We start from the raw sequence: 15,591 nt of genomic DNA on the forward strand, positions 1-15,591 counted from the left end.
ATTGAATAAAAACATGCAAGTCTTGATGCAGGCAGCAACCAGGCAATGCTCTGGCACCTCAGCTTGAGCTTCAGTGTTTCTGGCAAGTCTCAAACAGCCAAAGGTCCAGATGTAAAACCACTTTCCCCTCTTTGAAATTTCTTTATTCTATAATGCACACTTTGTTTAATGAAAAAAGTAGTTTGATTTTTCCACTTGCCTAACAGGACATCCATAATATAAAATTTTGAGGGGTGCATTTGGACCCCTCATGGTGGAGATGAAAAATGTTGGACGATTTTTGGAACCAAAAAAATTCCTTTCTGGTTTTTCCAGCCTAGTAAACCCACACCATTTATTTCAAAGCCTTAAACTGTGTCAGGTTGGAGATAAGGCAGAGATAAGGGCAGGTCTGGGACAGGAGGAGCTGCTGTGGGACAGGTAGATCTGATCTGACTGAAATCTGGATGTCTGCAGTGCAGAGGTGTTCAGGGCATCTGTTCTCTGTCCAGAGGAGGGGAGATACCAGGGTGTGGTGGAGCGTTGTTTTAGGATGAGAGAGTTGTTCCTACACAGGGATCCCCACAGGATTGTCTCCAGTGCATCACACCCATGAAGATGTAAAGATGTTTAGGGTATGAGAAAGAAAATGTGTTTGGAAAATGTGGTTTTTGTGTTCTTGTGGAGGGTAAACAAAGATGAAGAGAGGCCCTGAACTGTTCTGGTTGCAGATTCCTTCCAAGGAGCCATTCCTCTTTGCCTGGTAAGGACACTGAGGTGCCCTGCCCAGCTGGGGCTTGGGGAGGTGGCTCAGGTTCATTTTTTCTCATTTGTGAGTGAGGGCCTGGGTGAATCTGGAGTTAATTCACTGTCAGGTGGGCAGTGGACTTTGCAAACAAATATACAAGGGTACAACGACAGATAACAGGTAAGAAAAATCTGTTTTAACAAAAAATATTCTCCATAACCAGTGATGAAGGAGGCTCAAAGCTCTTTGGAGTCTGCTTTAGACAGAGGGACAGAGTTCAGGGCCTCTCCTCATCTTTGTTTTCCCTCCACAAGAACACAAAAACCACATTTTCCAAACAGTCTATCCTCTTTCTCATACCTTAAAAATCTTTACATCTTCATGGGTGTGATGCACTGGAGACAATCCTCTGGGGATCCCTGTGTAGGAACAACTCTCTCATCCTAAAACAAAGCTCCACCACACCCTGGTATCTCCCCTCCTCTGGACAGAGAACAGATGCCCTGAACACCTCTGCACTGCAGACATCCAGATTTCAGTCAGATCAGATCTGCCTGTCCCACAGCAGCTCCTCCTGTCCCAGACCAGCCCTTATCTCTGCCTTATCTCCAACCTGACACAGTTTAAAGCTTTGAAATAAATGGTGTGGGTTTACTAGGCTGGAAAAACCAGAAAGGAATTTTTTTTTTTGTTCCAAAAATCTCCCAACATTTGGCATCTCAACAGTATCTTCTGTCCAAATGCACCTCTCAAAATTTTATATTATGGACGTCCTGTGAGGCAGGTGGGAAAATCAAACTCTATGTGTTTCATGAAGCAAAGTGTGGATTATAGAACATAGAAATTTCCAAGAAGGGAAAAAGGTTTTACATCTGGGATCTTTGGCTGTTTGGGACTTGCCAGAAACACTGAAGCTCAAGCTGAGGTATCTTAAAGGCATTATTGAATCCAGCTACAGCTGACAGCACAAACATCCCTAAGTACACAGGGATGGCAGAGGCAGCAGCCAGGAATGAGCATGGATCTGGTGCTGATGATGTCTCAGAGGCTGAATCTCTTTGGGAGATCTGGATCTCTCAAAGTTTTAAGTTTATATCTGTCTGATATAAACCAAACAGATTTTATTAGACTGAAATAAATAAAATTAAAATAACTGCAACCCTGAGATGCTTCACTGCATATAATGGCTTTAAACTGAAAGAGGGCAGGTTTAGATTGGATATTAGGAAAAAATTCTTCCCTGGCACAGGTTCCCAGAGAAGCTGTGGCTGCCCCTGGATCCCTGGCAGTGCCCAAGGCCAGGCTGGACAGGGCTTGGAGCAACCTGGGACAGTGGAAGGTGTCCCTGCCATGGTAGGGGGGTGGAACAAGATGATTTCTAATTTCCTTTCCCACCCAAACTATTCTGGGACAGTTTGATGTGAATGGGAAGCAAAGGGAGAGGCAGATCTTCATCCAAAGGCCATCTCAACCTTTCCTTTTCCTTATATTCAGGTTGATTTTCAAATCTAACTCCAGTGCTAATTCCCTGAGATCTCCATTTTCACAGTCAGTTTGCACCTACACCCAGAACAACAATGAATTTTTGCTGGAAATTGATTTTCCACCCATTTTTCAGGACCCAGAGGAGTTTCCACACTGACTAGGAAGAAGGTGCTACAATAAACATCAGGAAGTAAAAGTCCTTTATTGAACTTTCATGAAATATTCACTCTCAGGAGAGGAATACCTCCAGAAACACCATTTATCTGCCTTTTTCCCTGAGGCATTTTTTCCAACCTTCTGTACAGTTAACTTGCCCCAATTTTGGTAAAGTGTTGCTAAAGCAGAATTAGTCAGATTACACACTGTGGCTTGAGTACCTCAGTATCCATCTCCACAGCCCCTCATTCCAGCACATGCATTTTATTTAACCATGGAAACTGGTACCTATCACAGATAGGCACCATTTGAATTTCAAAACTAACAAATCTTCTGTTTTCTTGTAGTTATGACGAAGCAAATCCCAGCTCTGATCTGTCACCTGGGTGTGAATAAACCCTCATGTAGAAATAAGGGCATCAAGGTAAAGACACTGATACAGCTGCCTCTTAGCAGAAAGAAAAATGAGCTACATCAGCATGAGGCACTGTTACACACCAGCTGCACCTACGAACTATCAATGGGATTATTTTGGTAACACACAACCACAATCCTTACTGCAAATTGATGACACAACAAGAACTTGGTATAGGCCAGGCTTTCCCCAAAAAAGCCCAGAGGGTCACCAGCCTATTTAGGCTTGCCAACACCAGGTAACTAGCTGAATATATGTTCCTTGGATGATGTTTTCTAGTGGCACTGCAGCTTTTTCAAGGAAGAACAAGGCAGGACAGAGAAGGCTGTAAAGTCAGAGAAATCTGGGTTCAGCATCCCCCATCAGATGCTTCCAAACAATTGCAGGATACAGAGTGGATCCAGCAGGAGACCTCAAGGGGACGTTGATGACTTCAGAGCTTCATCTGTAACCTTGATTTGGTGGTGGGAACCCAGCCTGCCCTCAGGAGCTTTATGCTGAGGGCAGAGACAAGGAATTTACGTCAGTGTTGTTTATATTAAAAGCAAAATATCTGAAGCACGAGGTGACTGAGGTGAAACTCTGCCAGCCTGCAAACCTTGTCATTCTTCCTCATCTCCAACTGCCCTATTTCCTGCATTGGTGGGAATAGGAATGTGCTCATTCAGTCATTTCCTTTTGGTCTTCCCAAATAAAGTGCAGCTCAGATCAGTCACAAGATGGGTTCTGTGCCATTCCAGTCGATGACAGCTCCTTGCCACCTAGAAATGAAATCATTTACATCCATCAGTTTATCACCTGAAAGGCAAACCCACAGCCCTGAACCACCCAGGGAAGCTCAGAGAGATTAGGATGGGCTTGTTTGGGGTGACTGATCCTATCCCAAAGGGAATGGAGCAGAAATTAGGGAATTGTACCCTGATTTTAGGTGCCAAGGTTGGAGTTCTCTGTCTTGACTCTTTCTTCAGCCTCTCTGGGCAACAGAGCAGATTCACAACAGAGACTTTCACGTTGGACAGAATAATTAAGTAACAAATCCCATCCCAAAGGGAATGGAGCAGAAGTGAGGGAATTGTACCCCAATTTTAGGAGCCAAGGTTGGAGATCTCTGTCCTGACTCTTCCTCCAGCCTCTCTGGGAAACAGAGCAGCAGCTGATTCACAACAAAGACCTTCATGTTGGACACAATAATTAGGGAATGCCCAAGGTGGGTACAAGAATTAACCCTAAATAAATATTAACCCAAAATTCTCACTCTCAGCTGTCAGTAGGCAATTTGCTTATTTTGTTATTTTTTTGTTTAGCTCTGATTAGGAACTCTGTGACTGAGATCCTGTGGCTGGATGCCTTCACTGAGCTCCTTTCTTTGCTCCTGACCTTGGCTCCTCCAAGCACTCCATGGCTCACTTTAATGGTGATGTTTTGCTTTTCCTGTGCTGAGGTTCTGCTTTTCTCTGCCCTTTTTCCTCCTTCAGCATGACCCTGAATATGCACACTGAGAACAGAATGATTCTGGAACCTTCCAGGTTTCTCATTCCTGGCTCTGCACTGGCTGCCACAGCTCAGCTGCCCACCTCAGCATTGTGATGAATGCAAAGGAGGCATCAGTCCTGAATCTGCCACAAAATGTGTCTGCAACCCATGGCAAAAGACAGAGATCTGCCCCAAAACCTGGTGAAAGCAGGATGGTCACCTCCCTGAAGTGAGCCAGCTCACCCCTCATGGCATGGATCCACCCTTGGCTGTGGCTTTTCTCATCTGCAAGGTCATGCTCCACTTTTTCTAGGAACTAAACTGTTGCATTCTCAGTGCTGAGTATTTATATCTGTTCTGAAAATCTGTCTCAGGGTAGTAAGGCACTGGTGAGGGGGTGGAGGGAGCAGGGAGCTGCCAGTGCCACATTCCTTCTGTCACTGAGGACAGGATGTGTCAGCGAGGGTATGGCAGCTCAGTCCTTGAGCTGAGCAGGCCAATTAAGTGTAAAACAAAACCAAAAGCTGAATTCTTGCAGTCTTCAGGGCAATGTCTCAAAGGAAGTGACCATCTGAGGGCTGTCGTGAAATTTTTTCCTTCTGTTTTTTTACTTTGCTGAGAAAATTGTAATTGAGAATTGCAGAAAGATTGTCTCCATCCCAGGAATACAGAGCAGAGATGTTCCACATCTTAAATTAAAAGCAGAATTTGTTTCATCTGGGGTTATTCAACCTAAATCTGGCATTTGCCAGAGGTGAGAGCTGTCCCTGTCAGACAGTTCAGAATGTCACCCTTAAACCACCAAATGGAAAAAAACAACTGCCACCTTCTGTCCCCATTGGGTTTGTCAGGTTATGCCATCAAATCATCCCTTATCTTTGAGGACAATCTTCCCAAAGTGCAACTTTCTGTTTCACCAGGGTGATTACAGCTTTGAGAGGGATCCACAGAGTCCAAAAAATGAGTCTGCACTGTGCCCTGTGGGATTGCTCACCTTGCTGACACCATTTCTGCTGTTGGTAAAGTTGTTAATCACTGTGCAGTGATAACCTGGCTTTTATTAAAACTGGCTTTCCATAAAGAGCTTAAACAGAGCATAATTTCTGAAGTAGGACTGAAAGTTATTTTCAGAACAAGCCTTATCTCCTGGGTTTATTTCCAAACCATTTTTTAGACCAAAAAGAAGCTTTTGGCTGTTTGCTTCTATAAGACAGGTCTAAAACATTTTTCCCCCTCTTGCATCTGCACAAGAAAAGGTATCAAAGAGCGAGAAATCTCACTCACAGATGCTGAAATAGTATTATATTTACAAACAGATACAAAACTTCCTGGACAATGCAGCTGATCACTTCCCCAAACTATCCTGCCACAGTGTAATTGCAATGTGAGGCCTCTTCTAGCTGCTGATTCAATTACAATTTATCAGATCAGCAAAAGGAAAACTACATTTGACCCACCTGCCTCAAGCACAACCTCACCCAAGGTCATGCAGTTAACGGGAACTGGAGAGGAACAGGTCAGGCCCTGAACAATGCTCAGTCTGGAATAGCACTCAGTGAGCATCTCCCGGGCTGACAATTTGGTATTGTTCTGGAGCACATCAATAATTCAGGCTGAAATGCCCAGGCTCTCCTCTTCTCTCATCCACCAAATCCCATTTGGGTGTTTCACAGGTGAACTTATGTTCTGGAGCACATCAATAATTCAGGCTGAAATGCCCAGGCTCTCCTCTTCTCTCATCCACCAAATCCCATTTGGGTGTTTCACAGGTGAACTTATGTTCTGGAGCACATCAATAATTCAGGCTGAAATGCCCAGGCTCTCCTCTTCTCTCACCCACCAAATCCCATTTGGGTGTTTCACAGGTGAACTCACGGATCCCACAGCCACACCACCACAGAGGGTTAACAAAAAAATCCTGCTAAATTCAGGTTCTAAAAGCAGATGAGAGTTTGGTTCCCCTCGGGCTGAGCTAACAGATGTTATTTCCTCCAGTGCTGAGGATCAGCACTGTGATATAAGAGTATTCCTCAGGGAAGAACGGGATGAGTTGTCTGCACGGCATCTCCAAAACAAGCCAGGGATGCACATTCCAGACATCCCTGGGCAGAATCCTCTGCTGCCACAGATGTCTGGGGCTCAGAGCCACAAGAAAAGCACTTTTACTTGTCTTTTTTCTGGGGGCCTGCAGGTTACACTGGTACCTGGTGGTGACTGGTCATGCCAGAGGCAGCTGAAGGGTTCCCTGCTCTAAACTCAGAACTGAACTCTTCTGGTGTTTTATACAACAGGGATTTAAAACAAGGACCCCTCCTGTAGAAGCAAAACAACCCTTCTCTGACAATAATAATAATAATAATAATAATAATAATAATAATAATAATAATAATAATAATAATAATAATAATAATAATAATAATAGCAGAAGTATTATTATTATTAAAAACTAAATGTTATTATAATTAAAAACTAAATGCCACAAGCAAAGCACTTTTACTTGTCCTTTTTTTGGGGACCACCAGGTTACACTGGTACCTGGTGGTGACTGGTTATTCCAGAGCCAGCTGAAGAGTTCCCTGCTCTAAACTCAGAACTGAATTCTTCTGATGTTTTATAAAACAGGGACTGAAAACAGGAGCTTGCTCCTCCTGCTGCAAAGGCAAAATTACTCTTCTCTTCTGATAATAATAATAATAATAATAATAATAGTAGTTATTAATAATAATGATGATGAGTATCATTATTATAACTAAATGCAAAATAATAATAATAATAATAATAATAATAATAATAATAATTGTTGTTGTTGTTGTTGTTGTTGTTATCTAAATGCCACAAAAAACCACTTTTACTTGTCCTTTTTTTGGAGACGTGCAGGTTACACAGGTACCTGGTGGTGACTGTCATTTCAGAGGCAGCTGAAGGGTTCCCTGCTCTAAACTCAGAATTGAAGTATTATTATTATTATTAACTAAAAGCCAAACCTGTCTATTACCAGTGGAGTTTTCCCTTTAGGAGAAGGTAAGAGAACAAAGAGCAGGCAGATGTAATGCTCAGGTACTGGGGTAAGCAATGGGCTTAATTTAATTAATTTAATTAATCAATTTAATTTAATCCATTGTATGGATTAAACCCAAACTGAGGCATGTGAACAGAAGCAAAACTCTCAATTAACAATAAAACCGATTAATGATAGTTTATTGTCTCAGCTCTGATTGTCCAGACTGTGGAATTCTCCACTCTGCCTGAGAAATGATCCTGCATTTTTTGAAGAGAGAAGTCTTCATCATGAATTCTTCATCAAAAATAAATAACAGCTTTTTGCTTTATTAAAAATTAGTTTAGGGGAATTTTAAACATTTGTATAATAAAAAACATTCATTTTTTATGGCATAAATTGCTAAAAATGTGGTTATTTGGGTTCATTCTTACTTTTCTTTATATGGTGTTCTGTAGTAGGAAGAAAAAGTTCTTTAAACAAAAAGGAAAAAATTTAACATGAAAAACTTCTTGCAGCAAGGCCACGCTTAAATAAATACCCTCAAAGCAAAGGGAAAACACTGAAAACAAGGAGCCAGCCTGCCCAGGGTAAATCAGACTGAGAATGCTACAAACAAAATAAATTGACACTGGAATTTGCTGGTAATTTACCTCTCAAGCAGATGAAAGCAGGGAACTTAAAATAAACAAACAGCAGCAGCACCACCACTGTATAACTCTGACACAATGCCAGGAATGGAAGATATTCTAAGACTTTAAGTAGTTGCATGCATTATTCTCCCTGTGGGGCTTTCTGAGGTTATACATAATTTACTTTAGCTTGCAGTCATGCTGATGTGTCACTGGAAATGAGGAATCAATAAAATCTGTATGTGCAGGAAGGCTGGACTGATGTCACTACTGTCACCTTGCAGGATGCCTCTTCTACCTTTCAGTGATTTTCTGATCAACACACTGGCAGCCACTGTCCTTATTTATTTATTTTCTGCTGGGTTTTTTTTGGTTTTTGGGTTTTTTTTTTTTTTCAGAGCAAATTGTAGCAAGGACAGGAGGGAAACTGCAAGAGAAACCTGAAGCTGCCTGGCTGGCTAATTTAACAAATGTTATGGTCTTTGACAATGAGGCTTTTACTTCTTGCTCCAGAGATATTCAGATAGTAACTTCCAAAGCCTTGCTGGAATTGATATAAAGCTGAATTTTCTGCCCAGTTAAATTTCTCCATTTGGCTTCTTTCATGTCTCACTGAGCTGAAAATGTTCCCATTAACTTCAGTATGATTTGGATGAATTGCTTATATAGGCCTCAAAATGGCCATGAAAATCCCAACATGAGAGGAATTAGCCTTGTCTGTAAGGAGAGAATAGGAGCTAAGGGCTGTCAGGAATGACTGCACAAAACCTGACAAACTCTGTGCTCTCCACAGAAAACTGAGACTCTTCAAGGGGCTTTCATGCATTGAAAATAACACCCAGGTCCTCCCTTTTGTTCTTTAGAAAAGTCTGATGAAAATGGAATAAATTTATTATTAAACTTATCATACCCAAATTATACCTCTGCAATCAAGCACTTTTAGGAATTAGATTTAGATTTAAATTTAGATTAGATTTAGACTCTTTAGATTTAGATTTAGATTAGATTTAGATTAGATTTAGACTTTTTAGATTTAGATTTAGACTTTGACTTTTTAGATTTAGATTTAGACTTAGACTCTAAATTTAGGTTTAGATTGAGATTTAGACTTAAACTCTTTGATTTAATTTTAGATTTAGATTTAGACTTAGACTCTTTAGATTTAGATTTAGACTGAGACTTAGATTTAGATTTAGATTTAGTTGCAACCAAGCAGTGCTCTCAGACTGAATTTGGCTCAGTCAGTTCTTTGTGATGGAAGTGAAGGTTCCTCTAAGAATGAACACCTTGGACAGTTCAGTGTTAATTACAATAGCACACAATTAAATGTGTAAAATATATTAATACAGCCTGGCCCATTCAGATCCTTTCTGATTTTTAAGCATTAATTTTTCAGCTTTACTTGCTGAATTTTTTTTTGAGATTCCTCACACATTTTACTTGTGTCAACCACGGAACACATCTGTATGAAAAAATGGAATTTCACTTACTTTGTCCTAATACAGTGTTCAAGTGGAGGAGTAAGATCATTTTCTTTATTTTCAGGGCACACCTGAGTTGTATCTGCAGAGACAAAACAGACATTGTTAGTGCCTGGGGAACCTTTTCTTCCTACAGAACACCATAGTTTGAGTCCAACCACTGCCAATCCACCACTGACCACTGAGCCAGGTTAGATTGCTCATACAAAGATGTTTCAAAAAAAACCACAGATCAGAAAATGAAATCATGTGCTGCAGGGCTGTCACGAGGCCTTTATTTTGCAATTGATGTTGTAATTACTGAGTGATTTTAGTTACTCAAACGTGACAGTGGTGGTGCTACACTTGAACAGGAAACCCAGAATCCAGTTTGAACTGGGTTAGGACCATTCCACCCTGGAAAAGAAGATTTTACCTTTACTGCTCATCAAGCAGTGCACAGAAAGAAAAAGATGCTGTGTGGAACACTGCTGGGAAGATGAAACAGGAAAGCCCTATAAATATCATTGCCTGGCAAAAGATTTTGAGAATATAGAAACTATAAGTGAGATTGAGATGAAAGCAAGCTTTGAGATACCTCAGTTACTGAACAATGGGAAAACAATCGTGTGGCCATCTGAAGGTGATCCCCTTTTGATGAAACAACACCCTCTGCTTGCAGACAGGCCCAAGGGTCAGAGCAGACCCTGCAGCTTGGCAGAAGGGGCCCAAAGAGGAGTTTTTAGGGTTTAAAATGTAACACAGTATGGTAATGTAATGATTCTTATAGGATGTATGTAAATGCTATAGGATTTGTATCTTGTACTAGATTGGCTAGTGAGAATCAGAATATTCAACACAGAAGAAGATTTATGGTATTGCAACGGGAACCTAGCCCTCTTATCCTCTTATCCTCTCTCTCTTATCCTCTCTTTTACTCTCTCATCCTCTTTACCACACTCTTGCCTTCTCTCTCTTTACCACTCTCTTTACTTCTCTTGGGCCTGCTCTGAGCTGTGCCTGGCAGCTCCCAGCAGGGCCCTGCACCCAGGCCCTTGGAAATAAATCCCAAGTTCCATGGCCAGAAGAAGATTTATTGTATTGTAATGGGAACCTCACTCTCTCATCCTCTTTACCACTCTCTTTATCTCTCTCTCCCTCTCTCAGTCCTGCTCTGAGCTGTGGCTGGCAGCTCCCAGCAGGGCCCTGCACCCAGGCCCTTGGCAATAAACCCTAAATTCCAAGCCCTGGCTTCAGAGATCTCTCATCTCCATCCATCCCCACCATCCTAACCCGCCGTGGCTCCTACAGAACCCCAGGGAGCCTCCCCAGGCTGGGAGCATTCCCTGGGGAAGGAGAGGCCATCACAGTGCTCTGGGGAAAACAGAGAGGTCACTGTCTGAGCCACGGCATCTGTCAACAGTGAAAGTAGAGCTGAACTTCCCAGGGACAAAACATCCTGCCACCAGCTTGGATGTCAGTCTGCTCAGCTGTTTCCTGTTTTGGAATCAGACATTTAAACTGCAGCAGACCAAGGGGTTTGGTGGTGTTTTTTTCTCTTTCTCCTTTTCTCTCTGTCACCCAGCCAATGGAGCACGATGCCAAGGCAGGGTGCAGGATTTGGGTCTGCTTCAGTGAGACTGATGGAGACAGGATGGGAGGGGATTGTCCTGACCATTCACAGCTGCCAGTCTCAGATCTAGCTGGCTCTCTCGTGTCACAGACAGGACCTGGCTCTCCCTTGTGTGTTGATCTGATGGGTACAAACACATGCAGAAAACTCTGGAGGGAGACGGACAATATTTAAAAGTACATGAAGTACTGGTGGTTTTCCTTTAGATCTTCAGGAACTTAGAGGCACACAGGGATCTTTTAAGTTTAAAAGAGCTTTTTTTATCATAATTTTGAAGAGTCTGTAACAAAGAATTTTAGAATAATAGAAGCTGAACCCTCTAAGATCATCAAAACTAACCATACATCCAGCACCACCACCATGTTCACTATTAAACCATGTCCTCAAGTGCCACAACTACAGGTTTTTGAGCACTTCCAGGAATGGTGACTCCACCACTCCCCTGGGCAACCTGTTCCAGTGCTTGACAACCCCTTCTGTGAAGAAATTTTTCTCTAAACCTCTCCAGGTGCAACCTAAGCCACTGTCCTGACCATAGCCCTGATAGCAGGACAGGCACTTGGTGTGGCTGCTTTTCCCACTCATGGCCAACTCTGATGCAATTTTGTCATTTTTAGACTTGAATTCTTCCAATCAAACGGTTTGAATGGAGTGTTTCCATCCAAAGAAACGGGAAAAAAAGTATAAAGGTGTACCTAAGGGTCAAAGAAAAGGAATATATACATTCTACCCTTAATTAGTGAGAAACTGGGTGCCAGCACTGTTACAGCTCTTCCTTGCCTATCCAAAATTTCTACTCCAATGGAAAGAATTATTATTATTATTGCTATTATTATTATTATTATTATTATTATTATTATTATCATTATCATTATCATTATCATTATCATTATCATTATCATTATCATTATTATTATTTTCGTCTCTTTATAATCGTATGTTGATGTCATTAACCTGATTTTATGAAGCAACTTTATGTTTCTTGTCTACATTTTGGCAAATGGTTAAATATGAGAAGCAGAGCAAATTCTCAATATAAAGTAGCAACTGCTGGTACTCCCAAAATATAATTCTACTCTTCTGTCTTTTTTGCCTTTCTTGCTCAGTGCAATTTCTTTAATATTTCCTGAAATGTGGCCTTGATGGTAATTTTACCTAATTATAATCAAGATTCCCACTTTAGGAATTCAGCTTTTTGTCAAATAAAGCAAACAACTTTGCTAGCCAGCAGCAGGCAGGTGTGGCTGGGGCAGCACCCAGCTCCTCATGCTGCATCTCCAGGTGATGCTGCCTGAACATCACCTCTTGCTGGGATTTCCACAAGGGAAATACCAGCAATATTTAGCATTCTGATATTTCCATCTGCTCCTGTGTGCTGGGTTTAGATATTTGGCCAGTGTTACCTTTTTGAATGTAAAGTAATTACAGTTCTCTCCAGACCTAGCAAGGGATTACTGCACAGCCAGAACCAGGGCAGCGTTTTTGTGGAATGATGAAAGTATTTGCATTTTTACTGCCTTTTGCAGAATTTCATAGATAACAAAGGATTTACTGGGACACAACAAAGAGATAGCTACAACTCCATGCACATTTTGGCTTTGAGGAGAAACACAAAGGAATGCCATGACAGGTTGGACAGCAAAGGAAAAAAATTATATGAGCTCTGGGGAATTTCTCATCCAGGGATCTTTGGCAGCTCTTGATTTTGAGAACATTCCTGGTGATGGAAAGACACATTAGGGTACCTGTTTTGGACCAGATGTTATGTGGTACAACACAATAGAAAAAATGTCTCTAGTCCCGTGCTGAGCTGTGTCATCCATGTCACTTTTGTCTGAGATGTGGGAACCAGCTGGCAACCACAGTCCTGTGAAAATTGATGATTTTTGGAGCTAATATATCATGTTACCCCTGGAATAGAATTACAGGGATTTTCTTTAAAGTAAGAGGATAAATAACAGGCAGAAAGATGATTGAACTCACTAGCAAATCTTGTGAGGGGCTCAAACTCCCAGCACTCACAGCACAAAAACAACTTTGCCACATGGACTCAAGCAGAACATACAACGTCCAGCCTATGCAAAATGTGGATGTTGGTGCAAATAAGGAACAGAGACAACTTATTTCTAAAGAGCAGACTGCAGTAGAGTGGCTCCTTAAGATTGAGAAGGAATTTGGTTATCAAAGAATCACGGGCAAGATTGTATAAATGTACCAAAGGAAAGAAAACAAAAGGTGAGCAGGATATTATTAGCAAACAGTGGTGGGGAATGTATTGAAGTAGGTGCTTTCTAAGGATCAGAATACTCATCCAAATGCCTTCCAGTTGAAGAAGTATTTACTGTAAAAGCAGCTGTGTAATTTGGCATGGCTTCCTGAAAGAAGGAGTGTAACGAGTTGGAAGATCTTTTGCAGGCTTGCACTTCCAGGCAGGTAAGAGACTAAACGTTTTTAGCAGAGTTCTGGCATCTTCTTGCCCTGGAGGCAAGGATTTCATGTTTCCTCCTCTCTGCTCATTTTCCTACAGGCATTTAGGGTGAGGAACTGGACACCTGCACTTTCTGCTACAGTGAGATGATGTGAAGGAGAATGGGAGTAGAGAAATATATTTTGTAGTCCTGGGAGTATGAAAAGCCAGAGATCACAACCTGTTCCTTGGGAATCAGTGCCACTGGAATTTTTGCCAGTGTGTATAAAGTGACACATGCTCAGTGTTAACCCCTCCAAGAGCTTATCCTCAAAACTTCCTTGTGAAATGCAATTAATCACCAAAACTAATTATGGAAATTAGGCAACAGCACACAAATTCACGTTCACTGCCTGCACCCATCACTGTTTGTATTATTGGATCCTCCTTTCTGCCCCCCTAGAGGTGAAATACAGATTCAGGGAGCTGCTCATACCCACTGTCAGGCGAATCTCTTCATCCTGGTTGGCCAAGCCATCATAGTAATAGAGGTCAAACCTCCGTCCCGTTTTCCAGTCACTGAGCAAGTCCTTCTCCAAACAGAAAAGCACACTGAAGTGGCTTTCACTGCAGACCAGCCAAATTGGGTACTTGGGGGTCTTCAAGTAACAGCCGACCTGGAAGGAAAATACAAAATAGCAGAACGTCACTGGGGCTGGGGGGAGAAACAATTCATTGTGGAAAACATAAAATTTGGGAGATCATTTATTTATTCTAGGCTACAAACACCAATGAAGGCTCATTGGAGACTGTTGATGAAGCAGATTAGTACAGCTCTGGTAAATCATAGAGCATATAAAGGAAATATTAGGCCTGGAGTTGTGGCAGGTAATGAAATGCAGTTGTAGTGCTCTTACAGCTCCAAGATCAGATCCAAGAAGAGCTGAACCAACAGGAAATATGTCATTTGCAACAGCTGTAAAATTACAGGAATACAACATGGGATCAATGGGAGGCTGTGCTGTCATTCAGCACTGACTGGAAACCAGGTAAGAGACTCACAGCATCTCAAGTGCCCCGAGACATCCCTGCCTGGGCAACTCAACTGAGCCCAAAATCTTGTGTTGAGCAAAGAAAGCAATGTATTCTCTTCACTTTATCACCTCCTAGTTCATAGGAGGTAATACACAATACAAAACATGTATTTTCAGCCACAGAAGAAAGCAATAACAGAAGCATTTGTTTTGCTTCGTTATTCTTAAGAATGAAATATGCTCATGGGAAAATAAAACTTTAACCACAGCATTTTTTAGGCCTTTATCCTTCTTTTAAAAGTCTATTTATAAATAATCTGAATATTCTCTAAGAAAGTGCATAAAAACTTTCATATCTATACACAGATGTTTTAAACTAGAATACTCAAGAGATTTAATCTATAAGGGATGGAGGAAGGGGATACCAGCAGCACTGCAGCTGGGTTTTGTACCTTTGAGAAATTGCTTAGGGAAACTGAAATCTGAAATTAAACATTTTGCTTTCAGTGAGATCGTTTTGTTTTCAGTCATTTTGCTTTTCACTGAAAAAGCCCTAGTGGAAACTGAGGAAATTTACCAGGAAAAAAATCTCATACATGATTTCTAGATATAGATTTGTGGATGCAGCTCCTACAGTGCAGCCCTCAATTCTTCACCCTGGGCACAGGGGCAAATGGCAAAAGCCAAAAGACAGAAGCCAACATTATTTCTGTTGTAATAAAAACTGAGTGATGAGCAGTTTGTGTTTTCATCTTGATGGGCATTTAGAATTTATATCTGAAGTGTTACAAGTGCAAATTCAGCTGCCTTCCACAACGAGAATTTCTTCTGATGTTAGATAACAAGTCTCCAGCTAATTAAGTAACTGTTCCCTGACTCAGTACTTTGCTAATATCTATTTAAAACATCCTTTTATACAACAGTTTTGCTTTTTATGTGAATTCTTGGCTTAGAAGTAAAGAATTTTTTACAAGCTTCCAATAACACTCGTAACAGGAGTTATCATAAAAGAAAATACGCAGTTTCAACAAAAGATGGCAAATTAGAGGGACACAGATGAAAAGATTCAGTCTCACAAACATGCATATTTTAATATGCAGATAAGTCAAAGCCAAAAAGAACAGCCAGTCTCCTCCTAAAAATGTGTTCTTCCTACGTTTGTCTGCAAAAG

At 41.3% G+C, this 15,591-nt stretch overlaps 1 protein-coding gene across 3 annotated transcripts in view; it reads right to left on the minus strand.

The window, feature by feature from the left end:
* Positions 1-2,395: 2,395 nt before the first annotated feature.
* MINDY4 (MINDY lysine 48 deubiquitinase 4) overlaps positions 2,396-15,591 on the minus strand; it is a 79,126-nt gene continuing 65,930 nt past the window's right edge. For 2 of the 3 annotated variants that reach the window (XM_063175368.1, XM_063175247.1), the window contains exons 16-18: positions 13,883-14,063; positions 9,377-9,449; positions 2,396-3,544 (exon numbers count right to left, since the gene is read on the minus strand). In XM_063175368.1, the coding sequence (XP_063031438.1) occupies positions 3,496-3,544; positions 9,377-9,449; positions 13,883-14,063 (303 nt within the window). In that variant the 3' untranslated portion in view covers positions 2,396-3,495. The remainder of the gene's footprint in view (positions 3,545-9,376; positions 9,450-13,882; positions 14,064-15,591) is intronic. The other variant, XR_010030413.1, reaches the window with a different exon arrangement.

This window comes from Melospiza melodia, chromosome 1 (assembly GCF_035770615.1).
Source record: "Melospiza melodia melodia isolate bMelMel2 chromosome 1, bMelMel2.pri, whole genome shotgun sequence".
Lineage (NCBI taxonomy): Eukaryota > Metazoa > Chordata > Aves > Passeriformes > Passerellidae > Melospiza > Melospiza melodia.